At 43.4% G+C, this 15,294-nt stretch overlaps 1 protein-coding gene across 3 annotated transcripts in view; it reads right to left on the bottom strand.

The window, feature by feature from the left end:
* Positions 1–209: 209 nt before the first annotated feature.
* Positions 210–15,294, bottom strand: part of LOC135904848 (L-xylulose reductase-like) — a 28,223-nt gene continuing 13,138 nt past the window's right edge. For 2 of the 3 annotated variants that reach the window (XM_065435833.2, XM_065435835.1), the window contains 5 exons: positions 14,849–15,003; positions 11,413–11,455; positions 7,867–8,031; positions 2,902–3,022; positions 210–385 (listed from right to left, as the gene is read on the bottom strand). In XM_065435833.2, coding sequence (XP_065291905.1) covers positions 282–385; positions 2,902–3,022; positions 7,867–8,031; positions 11,413–11,455; positions 14,849–15,003 — 588 coding nt within the window. In that variant the 3' untranslated portion in view covers positions 210–281. Of the gene's footprint in view, positions 386–2,901; positions 3,023–7,866; positions 8,032–11,412; positions 11,456–14,848; positions 15,004–15,100; positions 15,238–15,294 lie in introns of those variants that run through there. The other variant, XM_065435834.1, reaches the window with a different exon arrangement.

The raw sequence follows: 15,294 nt of genomic DNA, 5'->3' as shown, positions 1-15,294 counted from the left end.
CCTCTACGCCACCGCTGCACCTAACGTGCAACAATCCCTCACAAATGTTTAGAGCTGGGCTGGTCCCTGCCCTGTCAAGTTCAGCCTTTTCGCAACTTGTTACATAGGGGGCACCTATTTTAACATGACATGAGTTTCATAAGAAATAATAACCAGTAGGTTGCTACAAACAAGCTATACTGCTTTTATTGGCATGATAGCAAAACACATTTGCAATCTAGAGAGCTTTATTTCTCACATGCGATAATCTGCACGCACACTCGCTAATACAATATGCATTTTTAGACAGCTGTGTAGCCACCGTCGATAGGTAGAACGACCCCCGTTACCATAGATGCCATATCGCTGAGAAGAAAGAGCACCACATCTGATATTTCCTTCGTCTCTGAAAATGGAACAGACACGCACTTTTATATGTCACTGTTGTTCATGCAGGTAAAAAAAATGGTTGCCCTAGTTCTTATACAGAGTGTTTCAGAAGATGCGTTCGAAATTCCCTAAATATAGGGAAGACGCGGTAATTAAGCGTCTTTCTTGGAATTACATTTAAAACAGATGTACACCTTTGCAAATTACTCGAGGAAATAATGAGACTAGCAATTATGAAAATCAGTATTATTAATTTTTCAATCGAAAGAGTAACACAGTTGATCCTAATTTCTGAAGGGGAGATGAGCAGTCGACTAACGTGTTGAATTACGGTTATCTCTAACTGCGCTGAATTTTATGCAAGCGTGATCAGATTCAGCGTTTAATGGCTATAATCTAATAATGCGTTGAATAATAAACAGAAATGCTATCTAATTGAAATATTAGGATATCAGTTATAAAGCTTCTTTTTTGCTGTGATTAAAAATATTTCGGATAAACTTTTTAGGTATGCAGCTGAAACTGATTCTACCTGTTTTATATAAGCAGGGTGCAGTTTTGGTTTAGTTGATTGGACATGTTTAAACTTACAGCGCGAAAGCTAACAACCTTATGTGGAGTGTTACGTGCCAAAACAATGTATAATTATGAAGCGTGCCGTAGGGTAGGGGACATACTACTGGTTAATTTTTGACTACCTGGAGTTCTCTAACGGGCTCGCGATACATTGTACACGGGCGTTCTCAGCGCAAGTAAAGCTTGGACACCAGATAATAGAAGGAATGAGACACGGCGCCGCTTCATATGCACCAGGTGTTCTTGCGAACCAAAACAAGAATTCTGCCTGTAATCATTCCATCGCAAAAAAAGGTCGTAAGCACGAGGGTGAAATTGTTTTATTTATTTTTATTTATTTGAACATACTGCTAGCCTCACATTTGAGACTAGCAGTATGATCAGTGACCAGTGTTCTAAGACAAATTTATTAATAAACACAAAATTTCTCTAGTAACGGTGTTTTCTTTTTGCCTCACTAACTCTCAAAGAGATTCACAGAAAGTTCACAGACTCACAGAAATATCTTTTTCGAAGCTTTAGCGGTTGTAGTGAAACTGGGGCCATTTGCACAAAACATTTTTTAGTAAGAATTTTTTATGGTTGGTCAGCCGCCTTCAGCAATGATATGTTCGCTGTCACTATTGACAGGTTGTTGTTCTTACAAAGGTAAGACGATTCAAAATTTTCGTTCCACAAAAGTTAGTACAGAATGCTTCTGCACTGTAATATCCACCATTATTTTCCCAATTGTATCTGGAAAGAGTTATTTCCAGTTGTCTTTTACTTTTTCATGTTGCTATACTTTCAATGAAGAGCCAGAAGTTCGCCTTGGTGATTCCGTCCAGTTCAGCATGGTATCAAGACACACTCCTGGTGTGACACCGAGGGCCTCGAAGACTTTCTTTTCAGAACTATTCCCATGATTATGATAACTACTGGCGCCATCTACAGCAGTTTTCACCATGGATGGTTAAACAAATGTGACTACTTCGGCAAGTACACCAAGTGAGTCTGTTCGAAGACACGTTTGTGTTCTGAGTCCGCCCATCGATACACTTTCTGCGGAGCTCAAGTGCATATAGGTTATCTCATTGCACTCGTAAAACAAAACACTTGGAAGCTTTCAGAAAAGCGAACAGTTACGAAGCGCACAAGCGAAATGGTGATGTAGACATCATAGCGCAAAAACACGGCCACAGTGCCCTGGACAGACGAACAGGATAGCGGTTTTCCTCGGCACTGTGATTTTTGTCCAAGTCTTTTTTTCACTATAACCTTATTATAAATCAACTCATGCAAGGAAGCGTTTTTTTAAGGAGTGGTGATAACTAGTGATAACCGATGGCAATAAAGATGGAAACAAATGTTTTCTGCCAAAGCCGTTGCAGCTGTTCGCACCGTGTACTGAACTAACGAAAACATTAAATTAATGAAACACATTTCTAAAGCCACAAAGATTGGCACCATTTTTATATGACTCAGCACGCATACATGCTTGCAACATGGTGGAAAAACGTGTCGAAGAAGCCTGGATATTTAGGAGCTAAAGTACAAATTTTGGTATATTTGGTCATCATCCCCTCTTAGTTATCACATCATCCTTGTTTGTAAAAAAAGAGAGTTCGGAAGACATTCCGTGAACACCTTGTATGTTTTCTAGGATCCGCTGTTCACACATCACACTTTCCTTCTCTTACTCGCGATCGCTGAGATCACGAGAATGTGTATAGGAGCTGACAGAAAAGTGAGGCGCGGATGTTCGGGATGTTCAAGAATACGCTTAGTTTGGCTCGGTACTGATCATTTCTCCTTCTTCCTGACGTCTCTATACCGCCCCTGTAGCTATTCGTACGTGCGGTGCATGTGTTAGCATGCTTCCGGAGCAAATAGCGGCACAGGGAAGAGGCAAGCGCTGAAGAAGAAATCGCTTCCTCACGGCACCATGCTGCAATGCATCTGGCGGGAGTACAGTACCTGCAAAGCGGCCGATTGGGATCTTGGCTTTCATGGCAGCCGCCTTCTCCGGGTATTGCTTCCAAACGGCCACGCCCATGGCTGTGTTGGTCACGGTCGGGTTCACCGAATTCACACGAATCTGCGTTGACAGCAGAAACCAGAAAACGTGCTCCCATGACTCTTGAACATGGCTCATTTTGCTTGAGTAAAGAAATGACTTAGAGGCGGCTAATGTTGCGTCTTTTAACACTTTCGTGACCGCACCTATTCCCGTCGACAGTATGTTCTCGATGGTACAAGTTCGAATTTTGGTGCCTCTCCGAGCGCTTAGGACAGCTAGCGCCATCGAACAGGTTAAAGAGAGACTATTTTATCAGGTTCAGATTTGTGTTTCTCTTTTCCACCGTGTAGGGATTTTTAAAGCGCCTGCATGGTCGGGGTGACGAGCGCTCGTTGTTTTCGAGATGGCATTTACGTCGTGCGCATCCGCTCCATGGAAACGGTGAGTTTCGACGGATTCCGACGCACCTGGGCTCGAATTTGTGGATGATAACAGCACCACAAACTCGGAAGACGATTTCGATTCGTCGGACTTCAGTACGGACGACGACAATGCAGCAAACTGCCGTGGAACATCGACAAGTATCCGCCGGTGAGTTTTGCTTTCTTCTCGGACCATGTTATCGCATCGTAAGGATTTCCGCCGTGTTCTAAGGGTCACAGTTCCTATCTGCAGGGTCTCAATGTCATTCAGACAGGACCACTTGCCGGCGGCCACGCAGAGAGTGGAGTTTTGTATATGAAGACCGCCGGGAGTGGACCTTGGAATCGCGCTCCGGAGTGCTGCGCGGCGGTCCGTAAGAGCCGTCAATTTCTTGTTGTTTTTCGCCGCCGAAATCATCAGGGATATATGCAACAACACAAATAAGTATGCGTGGATGCATATTTTCGAGAAGCCCACGTACAGCGAGAGATAGATCTCGGAAGGAAGTCACTCAAGAGGAGATGCTCAAGTTCGTCGGACTTCTCGTATACATGGGAATCGTGCAAGTCCCATGCTTGCATTGTTATTGGAGCACATGCAGATTATTCTCCGGGCTTCTTCTGCCTACAGTGATGCCAAGGGAATGGTTCAAGGCGTTGCTTGCCTTCCTGAGGGTGTCTGATCCAGAGAAGACGACCGTCGCATCCCATGGCAAGCTTCACCGCATATCCTCTCTGCTTCAGCACATCAACGATTCTTCCACGTTATTTTTTCAACCGCGTCGGAACCTCTCCGTCGGGGAGAAAATGGTGAAATCAAAAGGTCGGTCTCAATTCGCCATTGCATGAGGGATAAAGTGTTACAAATTATGGGTTTTGGCAGATTCAGAAAAGGGGTACACTGTTCAGTTCAGCGTCTACACGGGAAAGCGCGAAGAGCCTAGCGTGCAAGGTTTGGCATTCGATGTTGTGACGCGGCTGTGCAAAAATTATCTTGATCAGGGTTGCATCATTTCTTTGGCCAATTCCTACACTTCCACATCTTTGTTTGTTCATTTACTGGAGCGCAAGACACTTCCATGTGGGATAATGTGGAAAGATCGGCGTGGCTTTGTAAGTGAACTCAAAGGCACACAGTGGGAAAAGAAGGCGAAAAGCGAAAAGAGAAGGCAGAGTTCGATGGCTGCGGGAGCAGGATGTTTTGTACTTGCAATGGAAAAACAGGCGGGTTGTGAATATGTCTACCGCGCAGACAGCGAATAAACTCGTCCTTACAAAGCGAAGAAAGAAAGTTGGGAATATGAGGACAGAAGTGTCCGTGAAGAAGCCGGTGCTGATCAAGAAATACAACGTGGGCATGCTTGGAGGGGATAAATCTGACCAGCTCATCGGATCCTACAACATTCTTATGAAGTCCGTGCGTTGGTGGAAGACACTGTTTTTCCACTGTATCGATATAGCTGTAGTAAATAGCTTTATGGTGTTTGACGAGCATCATCAGCAGCATCCAGAAGTCCCAGAATTATCGCGAAGTTCGCACTTCAACCAGTGTGCCTTCAGGTTAGAACTAATCGACCAGCTGCTGGGATATGATGAGCCACATTTTGCGGACCCCCCAGTTGCGCCTGTTGTTCCCTCTCGGAGCGCACCTTAGGTTCAACAGCATAAAATACAAAAAAATGAAAAGATATAGAAAGTGTAAACTGTGCTATGAAGAAAGACAAGTTGCGCAGAAAACAAATCTGCGAAACGTGCAGCTAACCTCTGTTTCACTTCATCCAGAAACTGCTTCGCACGGTGGCACGATAGACGACAGTAGGTCTAATGTTTTCTTGTGTACCTGAAGAACTTTTGTAGATACAGAGCTAATATTTGCAGGCTGATTTCATATGGCCCTTTTGTTGAGAATGTATATTTCAATTTTTTTAAATATTTTTTTTGTGCAAAGCAGCATTGATGTTTTTATCGATCTTTCTCATTTTTGTTGCAATTTTTTCGTTTTGCTTAATTTTTTCGTACTATTATTAATACAAATGTTGTTTGAAATTAATACCGTTGGAAAGATAATTTCTTCTTCTACAATTTGATATTATACACTTCAACATGAATCATTTCCTCTGGCAGGAAAAAAAATAATTACCTGACTACCCTAAAACTACCGATTTTCCCGCAGTCACGAAAGTGTTAAGATGAATGTAGGAGCTAGGAAAGCGTATGGTAATAGAGGGGTTAGAATTAACAATTCTTACTTTAGGTTTGATTGTGGCGCTTGTAAGTCACCCACACCTCTAGATTCCTTTTTTCTTATATCACGGTGAGAATAGGAATGAGTATGCCACGGCTAGATAATGAATAAAATACTGCATATAAAGTTTCTTTGTTATAAGACTAAGGCTTAACCATCATATAAAATAGGGTATTTTTATTTTTTTCCATTTATGCATCTTGTCATAGTTCTAGGACACGTTACTTAAAAAAAGCATGCAGAAAGATTCCAAGGGTCACAACTTCTCATAACATTAGTTGTTTTTCAGGTTCTGTTCAAAATGAAATATTTTAGAGAGACCACGATGGTTGAAGTGTCCAGTCTTGTTTAGAACGCTCTTCTTCAAAAAGTCGGTTTCGCCCGAAAGGCGAAGCCGACTGTTTTTATTTATTTATTTTATAATTGCGATAGCAAATTAGTAGACAGCTATACGAAGTGAAGATAATAATTTTATCCGTCGTATAGGTTTGCAAACATTCGCTTACTAATTAAATTAACAAGCATGATGTCACGCACGAACAAGATAACATGAACTCATCTCACTCGATGACTGCAGAAACTCGCTGTCAAAGCACTGGAGTGAGGAAGCGCGGCAGCAGAAGCGAGCTAATTAATTTTCGTGTTGCCTGTCGCTTCAACGCGAACTAAGCGACGAAAACATCACACACGAAGCTATCAGCACTCGGCGCACTCTGTCCCCATCGCAGATCGCTTTGAAGATAGCGCCTGTGCAGCTGCGCCATACAAAGCTGCCGCCAAAGAAGAATGCGCCCCCCCCCCCTTCCCTCCCCTTCTCCCGGTGCCTTGCGGGTGACGCAAGACGGTGCGCTTCTTCCCTTGCACGCTCGAGATTGAGTAGCCGTCGTTTGCTTACAGACACACGCTTTCACTCGCACAGGCAGCATGCGGCGCGCAACGATGATGTTATCGCCCTTCAACTTTATACGGAACACCACGGCGACGGCGGTGGTACAAACGCGCCTGAAGTGTCCATATAACTGCTATCTCAACAAAACTTCAGTGAACATTAATCATATTGATAGTAACGGCGAAACTGTGTGCTGAATTTCAACGAAGGTTTATACGTCCTGCAATCTAACGTGCACGGCCACCTGCTGTTCTTGAACATGTGATCCTCTGCGAGTACAATCGCGTTAATCAGTGGCATGGAAACACCCGGAGAAGCTGTCAGCCATTATCGCAGGTGAATAATTCCAGCTGTCAGCAAAGTTAACCAGGAAAGATAGAACCTTAGTTTGGGCTAGTTCGTTCTTAGCTCCGATGAATCACGTCCATGTGTGTATTTTACAGCTATGTGCCTTGTACTCTTGCCTTTCTGTTTTTTCTTTCGCTCCGTTCACACATTCATTAAACCACGAAATCTTTGCGGCACACACTTCTCAGAGCGGAAAACGCGCAGCGTAGTGCCACTTGGAAGCTCACATGGCTGTGGTGGAGGCTACACTCCAAAGCCATGATAGGCTGCAACATTCGTCGCCTTATGTGTCGCATCTATGTGCGCAGTTTTTTTTTGTAGTTTATTTATTCTCTCCTTCTATCATCTCTATTACTTTTTGTCCTGTTATCCCAGCACTGGCTAGCCAGCTGTTATTTATACGGGCTAACGGCTCTGTATTTTCCTCTCTTCTCATCTCTTTCTACATTCCGAAGACGCGACAGATTCTAGCCTGGCTGGTCACCAGGTTGCAATAGTAATGATAAACTGGCGTCCTTTCGTGTCCACTGCACATGATGTGAAAACTGGTGCGAACCTCCCCCCCTCAAGGGAATCAGTCCCATATACTTTTGCGACATTAGTGTAAATGGTAGTGGGAAGGGGGCGGGGCTGTTTTTGCACCTATTGTTGCCATCTGTCTCCATTCTAAGCTTTACCTTTTTAGATAAATAAAGCGTTGTATCAGCAGCCACTGCGAGTAGTGCAGCGATGATTCTGTGTAGGATGGTATTTTATCTGCTTTCCATTTCGTGGTTGTTGACGGTCTATGCGCAACCTGTTTATCACGAAAGGGATTTCATTATTATTGATAAAATTGTGAGGCGATCCGTTAAAGTGCTGCTACTAAATAGAGTACGTATCACTCATTAGGTATTTTCGTGCCAGCCGATCTGCGATCTCAGCACGGGTTCAGTCACCACGACAGAAAAACTACCAACATGATCAATCAGAGTCTCAACACAAGCTGATGAAATGCAAGGGTGGAAGTGTTACGTACATTGTACGGGCCCAGCTCGAGCGCCATGACTCTGGTGAGCATGTCGAGGGCAGCCTTACTGCCGCAGTACACGGCGTGCTCGTGTAGCGCCGCGATGCCGGACTGGCTCGAGACGTTCACCACGGCACCAGGCACGCCGCGGGACTTCATGGATCGCACGCATATCTACGCACAGTACATTCGTCTCTGTCGTTGGTACCTAAAATATTGTTATTCAAGAGCTGTCCATGGGAGCAGTGAGCTATACTGATGCAATACCACGTCGAAGGTAACGTAGGGTCGCGTTCAGTATGTGTTGCAACGCGCGAGCCGTGGCTGGAACTCTCTGTGCCGAGGTTTGGTCGCGCTAACGGGTGTCGCCCTCACCAGACACGTGGAAATGGTTCAGCCGTTCCAGCAATGTACACCAACCCCTGTGCGTCCTCCGCTTTCCGCGGATGCAGTGCGCCCATCGTGAAGCGATAATACACCAGGCTGTCGAGGAGCAGCGTCGCGCCACGTCGAAGCGCGCCGCGCTACGCAAGGGAAGTTCGGCCTCTCTCAGCGAGAGACTGCGTTATCGCTGCACAAGGACACCGCATCCGGAGCAAGCAGACGACGGAAATCACAGGGCTTGACGGGCCATTACTGCAGCCGCAAAGCGCTCTGCACATTTTTCTGGAGCGCCACACACGTGGCCACGTAGTTGTTCCTTTACTACCACGGAAGCCGGCGGATGAAAGATAATGCGCATGCTTTGTTTCATTAACTGCTGATACACCGCGGCAAGATAAGATACTATAGGAATGGTTAATAGTACTTTGAAATCACATACCGTGTGTTCCAGCTAAATTTAGCCAAGTTGTTCAAAAAAAAAAAACGATTAAAAAGAAACAGAGGGTTCAAGATACAATTTTAATACATACCGTGTTCGGTTGTCACACGTTCGACGACCGAATACCAGAGGCCATAAATTCGTATTTTTAAGTCTGTTTCTTTAACTTTTTTTTTCGTTGAACAACTTGGCTATCTTTACATGGGACACTTTATTTAAAGGGTGCCCCAGCTAATTTTAGCCAGAGTTTAAAAATATGCGAATGCCACGTAGCTGGACAGAACAAAGGTAATGTTGTTGGCCGTCTCTTGGAGACTCAGATTATTTTTTTTAATTCCGCCTAATTAGATATTTATTCTTAATTAATTCATCAACTTCTCAAGTATTATTATTAGATGAAAAGTGTCAATGAGAAAATTGTAGAGCGACATGAATAACTCCCGATACAGCTTTCTGTTGCTCAATACGGGCTACATAAAAGTGTTTTTCCGTGTGGAACGAAGCCAGCAAAATTAAACGCAAAATTGCCGCGTGACTGGCCGCTCGAGGCATTTTGCTTGCATTCGCGGGGTTATACCACTCTCGGAAAAACGCTTTTATGTCGCCCGTATTGAGCAGCAGAAAGCTGTATCGGGAATTTTTCATGTCGCTCCACAATTTTCTCATTTGCACTTTTCATCTGCTTATAATATTTGAGAAGTTAATTATTTATGAGGACTAATTATGTAATTAGGCGGTATGAAAAAATAATATGAGTATCTCCAAGCGACGGAAAACAACATTGCCTTTGTCCTGTCCAGTCACGTGGCATTTGCATATATTTAAACTCCGGCTAAAGTTAGCTGGGACACCCTGTATATAGACCACGGGACGAGCCTTTATAATCGTTAAAATCTTTAAGGTCTTTAATAGTAGCACTTAAGTGTTTTAATGAATCGCGCAAGCAGACCATTTACTTACAAAGTGCGTTCATAGGTAATGTGTAAGCAGTTTTAATATAATCGTTATGCTATGCAGATGGTTTACGCGCTGAGGCGGACACAAGTTTCGCGGAGAAGAGTGAGCAGATGCATAAATAACAAAGATGTGTGAACTACCTTTCTACATTTGATGATTACGGTATGTGTTTATATTAGAAACTAGAAGGCAATCCCATTCGAAACCAACTTGATTTTGTATGACACTTCTAAAGCGCTTGTGCTCCGAGATGATTATCAAATTTAACGTTCTGTGCGCTAGCTTCGCATTCAGAGGCGGGAATATCGACACAAAAGACGAAACCCGCAAATGACTCTTAGCCGATTGTGAAGGAAAGGGTAAAGGCAGTCTTGTTTTCGGCAGCCGAGAGCAGGAGCACCACTGTTTTATGCTCTTCCTGGCTTCTAGGCTGATGTGCTATACAGAATGAGTTACGTCACATTGGGGGCTCGTCTTTTTGTCGGGGCTCCAGCCTGTGAATGCGACATTAGCGTACTGAGTGTCAAATTTGACGGTGAATATTCCGGAACTTAGGCGCTCTGTAGAAGAATAAGACAAAATGAAGTTCACTTCGATTACGATTGTCATCAAGTTCATAATATAAACATACACCGAATTCGCGAAAAAGAAATAATTACAAAAGTCGGTGGATCCCACAGATAGGCGTAGAATCGGTGATAAGTGAAACTTTTCTTGATGTTTACTGAAATTTATTCTATTCACTTCTCCTTCTTTTTCACTTCTACGTAGCTCAACGTAGCTCGCTTGATAGACGACGCTGTGGTTCTTGTCTATACTTATCTTCTTTCTGCACACTCGGCTGCTCTTGATACCGACTTGTTCACTTCTCTGCAGCTGAGTTCTTCAATGTGGCTCTTGTTCTGTTTGTCTGTTTCAGCACTTAGCGAGTAGCACGTAGCCATTCTGCTGCAATGGCCAAGCATTTTCACAGACCCAGTGCCACATGCCGAGTTGCACAAGTTGTGTATTGCGCCTGATACCTATAGCGACACATTCCCAGTGGCCCAAGTTGTGGTATCAGTAAGACAGCAGCAACCAGCACCCGCAAAGTGTGGAAATAATCAAGCAAAGCTTAACTTTAAAAAGTTAAACATTTTTGATGATTATGTATTTGCTTACTCTTGGCGAATCTTCTGTCCTCCTAAGCACATAAACTACCTGTGCAAGCAACATTTCCGTCCTCATTACTCATTGTATATCAGCAATATGAGGAATGACACGAACGCACCGCGAATATTAAATTCAACCTCGAAAAGCAACAACGACGACGACGATGACGACGAAGACGGGGCGGCGGTAGCGGTGCTAGTGGCGGCGGCAGCAGCCGCCGCCGCAATACGATAGCGCGCGAGCGCAGTCCCGTGGTTTTATTTCATATTTCGCGGGCTCTCTTTAGATGCAAGAAGAAAAAATTATCGCAATGCAGCACGTACGTTGCCGCAATAAATATGATCGGTCGTTCTTGAACTCCTTCTGCAACGCGATGAAAAGCACTTGGTCCCAAAGAAAATATTAAAGATTTTGCCTAATTGATCTTCGTTTATTAACCAATTAAGCGCAATATAAAAAATCCTCTAAAGAGTTCCACATGACGGCAAACCATATCTGGTTGGTCTCACTCAGCTGCGGTTAAACACTTATTTAAAATTCTTCGTTCAAGTTACGTGAAACACCCTGTATATAGACAAAGAGTTATTCCCTCGGCGGGAGCGTCAGTGTGACTCACAACTTACCTGCGAGATGTTCACTGCAGCCTTGAAGTTCACGGCGAAAATCCTGTAACAAGTTGAAAGAGCCACGTCATGCGTGTCATCCGCAATAAAAAGCTTTGCATGCATACGTCACGTCGGCGTCGAGTCACAATGAGGATCTGCCATTTGAAATAGCTCGCTCATTGTTATCTTGGAAATACCTTTCAACGTTCCTTGACCTCTAATACATTACAATGAGGAACAACGCGACATGAAGCTATATTTATGTAGGGCTCTTATGCGTAGTTATACTGTATGCTATGATCTACCTATTATTTATTTTACTTCATACAACATGCAGGGTGTCCCAGCTATAACGTTGGCCAGAGTTTAAAAATATACGAATGCCGGAATGCCGCGTAGCTCGATGGAATCAAAGTAATGTTGTTTGCCGTCACTTTGAGATACTCAAATTATGTTTTTCGTTCCGCCTAATTAGGCAATTAGTCTTAATTAATTATTCAAGTTCTCAAATATTATAGTTAGATGAAAAGTGTCAATGAGAAAATTGTAGATGGACATGGAGAACTCGCGATACAGCTTTCTGTTGCTCAATACGTGCTACATAAAGGTGTTTTTCCGAGCGTGCAAGAAGTCCGAAAATGCGCGCACTATGCCACTTTGCGTGTATTCGCGGGCCACTTTCGCATTCGAAAAAACACTTTTATTGAGTACGTACTGAGCAACAGAAAGCTGTATCGGGAGCTTTTTATGTTGCTCTACAATTTTCTAATTGACTCTTTTCATCTAATAATGTATGAGCACTTTATAAATCATTAGGACTAAATGTGTAGTTGGGTAGAATTAAAAAAAAAGAAATTGAATATATCCAAGCGATGGCAAACAACATTACCTTGGGTTTGTCCACCTACGTGGCATACGCATATTTTTAAACTCAGGCTAAAGTTAGCTGGGACACCCTGTATACACGCAAGTAATCCATTAAAACTGCAGCAATTTAGGTAAGGATTTCATTGAGATGGACACGCGGGTCGGGATTATATAGGGCTACCCTTGCTAGTAGCTTCTCGCATAAGCCCCCTTACATAGGTCAACGTCGAGAAGATCCAGCAGGAAATATTCTGGCTTGTGTCAATACTAAAGAAAATTTCTTAAGTGTAGCGAAGTAGATAATTCTGGGATGGGATTATAAAAAAATATCAAAAATTAAGCGCAAGGCTGCTGCCAAAAATCTTCGTGACAAACAAAGTTGACTTGCAATCATATAAGTATTTTTCAACTAACGTTGCCAAGCTGTTCAACAAAAAATGAAGATTAAAAAAAAACGTGGTGCAAGATACAATTTTAAGACCTATGGGGTTCGCTCGTCAGCTCTCTGACAACAAAAAACAGCAAAATTCTATCTTGCACCGTGTTTTTGAATTTTAATACCATTTTCTCCCGTCTCGCCTTGGAGGAAAACTGCTGGACCAGTTTTCAATAAAGTTTATTCTCTCTCTCTTGGTTGGTTACAGCTTGGTTAACATCAGCCGGACACCCTATATGGTATAGTTTAAGCAGCTGTTGATCTTAGCGGCTGTCCCGGTTCTTGTCGGGTGGTCAGGAATTCAGGAACATCACAAAGCTTTCGGGGTGTGAACCGTATGACTAATAGTTCAGAGAACATCTGTCATAATAGGTATCGCGACGAAAGTGATCAAAGCCACCTTTCCGTACCATTGTTTCTGGTGCGTGCTATTAACAACGTGTCAACTGCGACTCAGATATGGATATTTCTAACTCACTTTGGTAATATTGTGATTGCATCGCGTGCAAAAATTTTAATTTCATATTTAAATTATATTTACGCGGCGTTTAGCTTCTGCGTTGGCTGACTGCCAAAGGTCATAGAGAGTTAAACATATTACAATGGAATTTTGCGGTGCCATAGCATAGAACGTGATATTACTGCGGATTAATAAATAATTGTTTTGAAATTGGCTTACTGTGCGTGTTACCTTCGGCTCAGGTAACTCAGATGGATAAAAGGATAACTACAGAAGAAGAAAGCTGGATTGGTCGCGAACATCGCGACATCTCGGTAAGCTATACTTAGAGGCATGAAAAACTATGATAGATAACGCTTGTGTGTCTTTCAATTAAAGTAGACGTGAGTTGATTTCATTCTCATGTTTATATGTGTCACGCGAATAAGATATCATGTAAAATAATCATGTATTCTAACTAGGTACAAAGAATCGGACGCAGCTTCCAGTTTTGCACCTTTTCGCTTTCTCATCGTAACATATTCAACCCAGAGTTACTGTGTTCATTCCCTTATTTACCTTCCTTTTTTTCCCACACTCTCTGGTGGGACGGAACCCTTGCTTTTTATAGAGAGATCACTATCCACGAATGTGGACATTCTGAGGACACTATGATGCCCGCTGTGGTGCCGTGGACATCTGCACTTCTTCGCAATTGAACATAAAAAAGTAATGACATATTCTACTGGGCGCGTATTCACAGAAACCTCTTGCACTAGAATCTTTCGTACAGTTCCAAGGAATCCTGAAGCTAAAAATACAATTAGGTAATGTGGCCGGCCGATGGCAAAGAGCACTTATGAACGAGAGCCTTTGTGAATTCCGTTGAGGGTGCTCTAAGGTGCTCTCGCAACGCTAAGCTGGCCGTTTTCAAGTCTCTGGCTTCGAGTAGAAGTGGCACCCTCCCATTTTAAAATGGGAGACTGCTCGAGATAGGTCGAGGAGCGGTGACATGGCACTACGCATTCCCGCTCTTAGGTCCTGCTCGGGACAGTTCTTACGCTGTAAATGTGCTTCGTACGAAAGGCGACATCAGTTTTACTCGCTAATTCCATTCCTGTATATGGGATTTTCCTGCACAATCTGGGTTCTAATTCACAAAATTTTCTTAAACTAAAATGTTCGTTAGATCAGATTCCAGCCAATCGTACTGGGGGACATACATGTATTGACAAGTGCAGCCATCCAATGGCAAACCTCACTTACGAACGAAAAGCTTCGTCAATACAAGTTCTGGTTCTTGGTCAATCCGCTGTAGTGCGGTATGCTCATTAAGTGGAATTAGGAAAAAGACCACCATTGTTACAAATTTTACGCTTGTCTGTAGCAGCTTCGCGGTTGAGCTTTTATGGAAGCTGCCCATTGGTGTACGTTCACAGCACTCTTACCGCTCTTAAAAGCCGACTAGCGTTTGACAGAGACGCACTCCCTTCGTTTTAGAGCAAGAGCGACGCCGAATCCTGCTGATGTGAGTTAAAGGAGTAAAGCGACCGGTGGAAAATACCATAACAGATATGAGAAGTGCTGAGATTATAGGGCGGCGTATGATGAAAGCAAACAAGTGCGGAGACGCCAGATAAATATACGTTAATGACCATCAGAAAATTGGTCCTTCGCATGTGATCTGTACGTGATTACGATGTTGAACTTGCTTGTCAATGGTCTCCGGCTCAATTTCCCCGAATGCTTCAAGTTTGGTGATGCCAGCGTTGTTCACAAGCAAATCGACGTCACCGATGTCGGCCAAAGCACGCTTTGTGGCGTCCCAGTCGGATAGGTCTACGGCCACCGGAATGACGTTGCTCACCTAAGAGGAAAGATGCAGATCTGTGAACCAGTGTCAGGGCTTTCAATCTAGCGAATACGTGCCAAGCCTTTTGAGCACTTATAGGGAAGCACATAACTGGTATCGGAAGTAGGGAAAGGAATAACCACAATTTGAAGTCCGGGCCTCTGTCAAGCTGCATAACGCAGCTTTTAGCCCTGTCAACCACCAAACTTATTTCGGAAATAAAGAATTTGAACTTGAATTAAAGGCAACAAACACACAGACCCCGGCACGACGCGTGTGCACTTCTTCTTTTGTCCTTTGTTGTTT

The sequence above is a fragment of the Dermacentor albipictus genome, chromosome 1 (genome assembly GCF_038994185.2).
Source record: "Dermacentor albipictus isolate Rhodes 1998 colony chromosome 1, USDA_Dalb.pri_finalv2, whole genome shotgun sequence".
Taxonomy (NCBI): Eukaryota; Metazoa; Arthropoda; class Arachnida; order Ixodida; family Ixodidae; genus Dermacentor; species Dermacentor albipictus.
The sequence above is the reverse complement of the archived record's forward strand: the minus strand, read 5'-3'. Positions and strand labels throughout refer to the sequence as shown.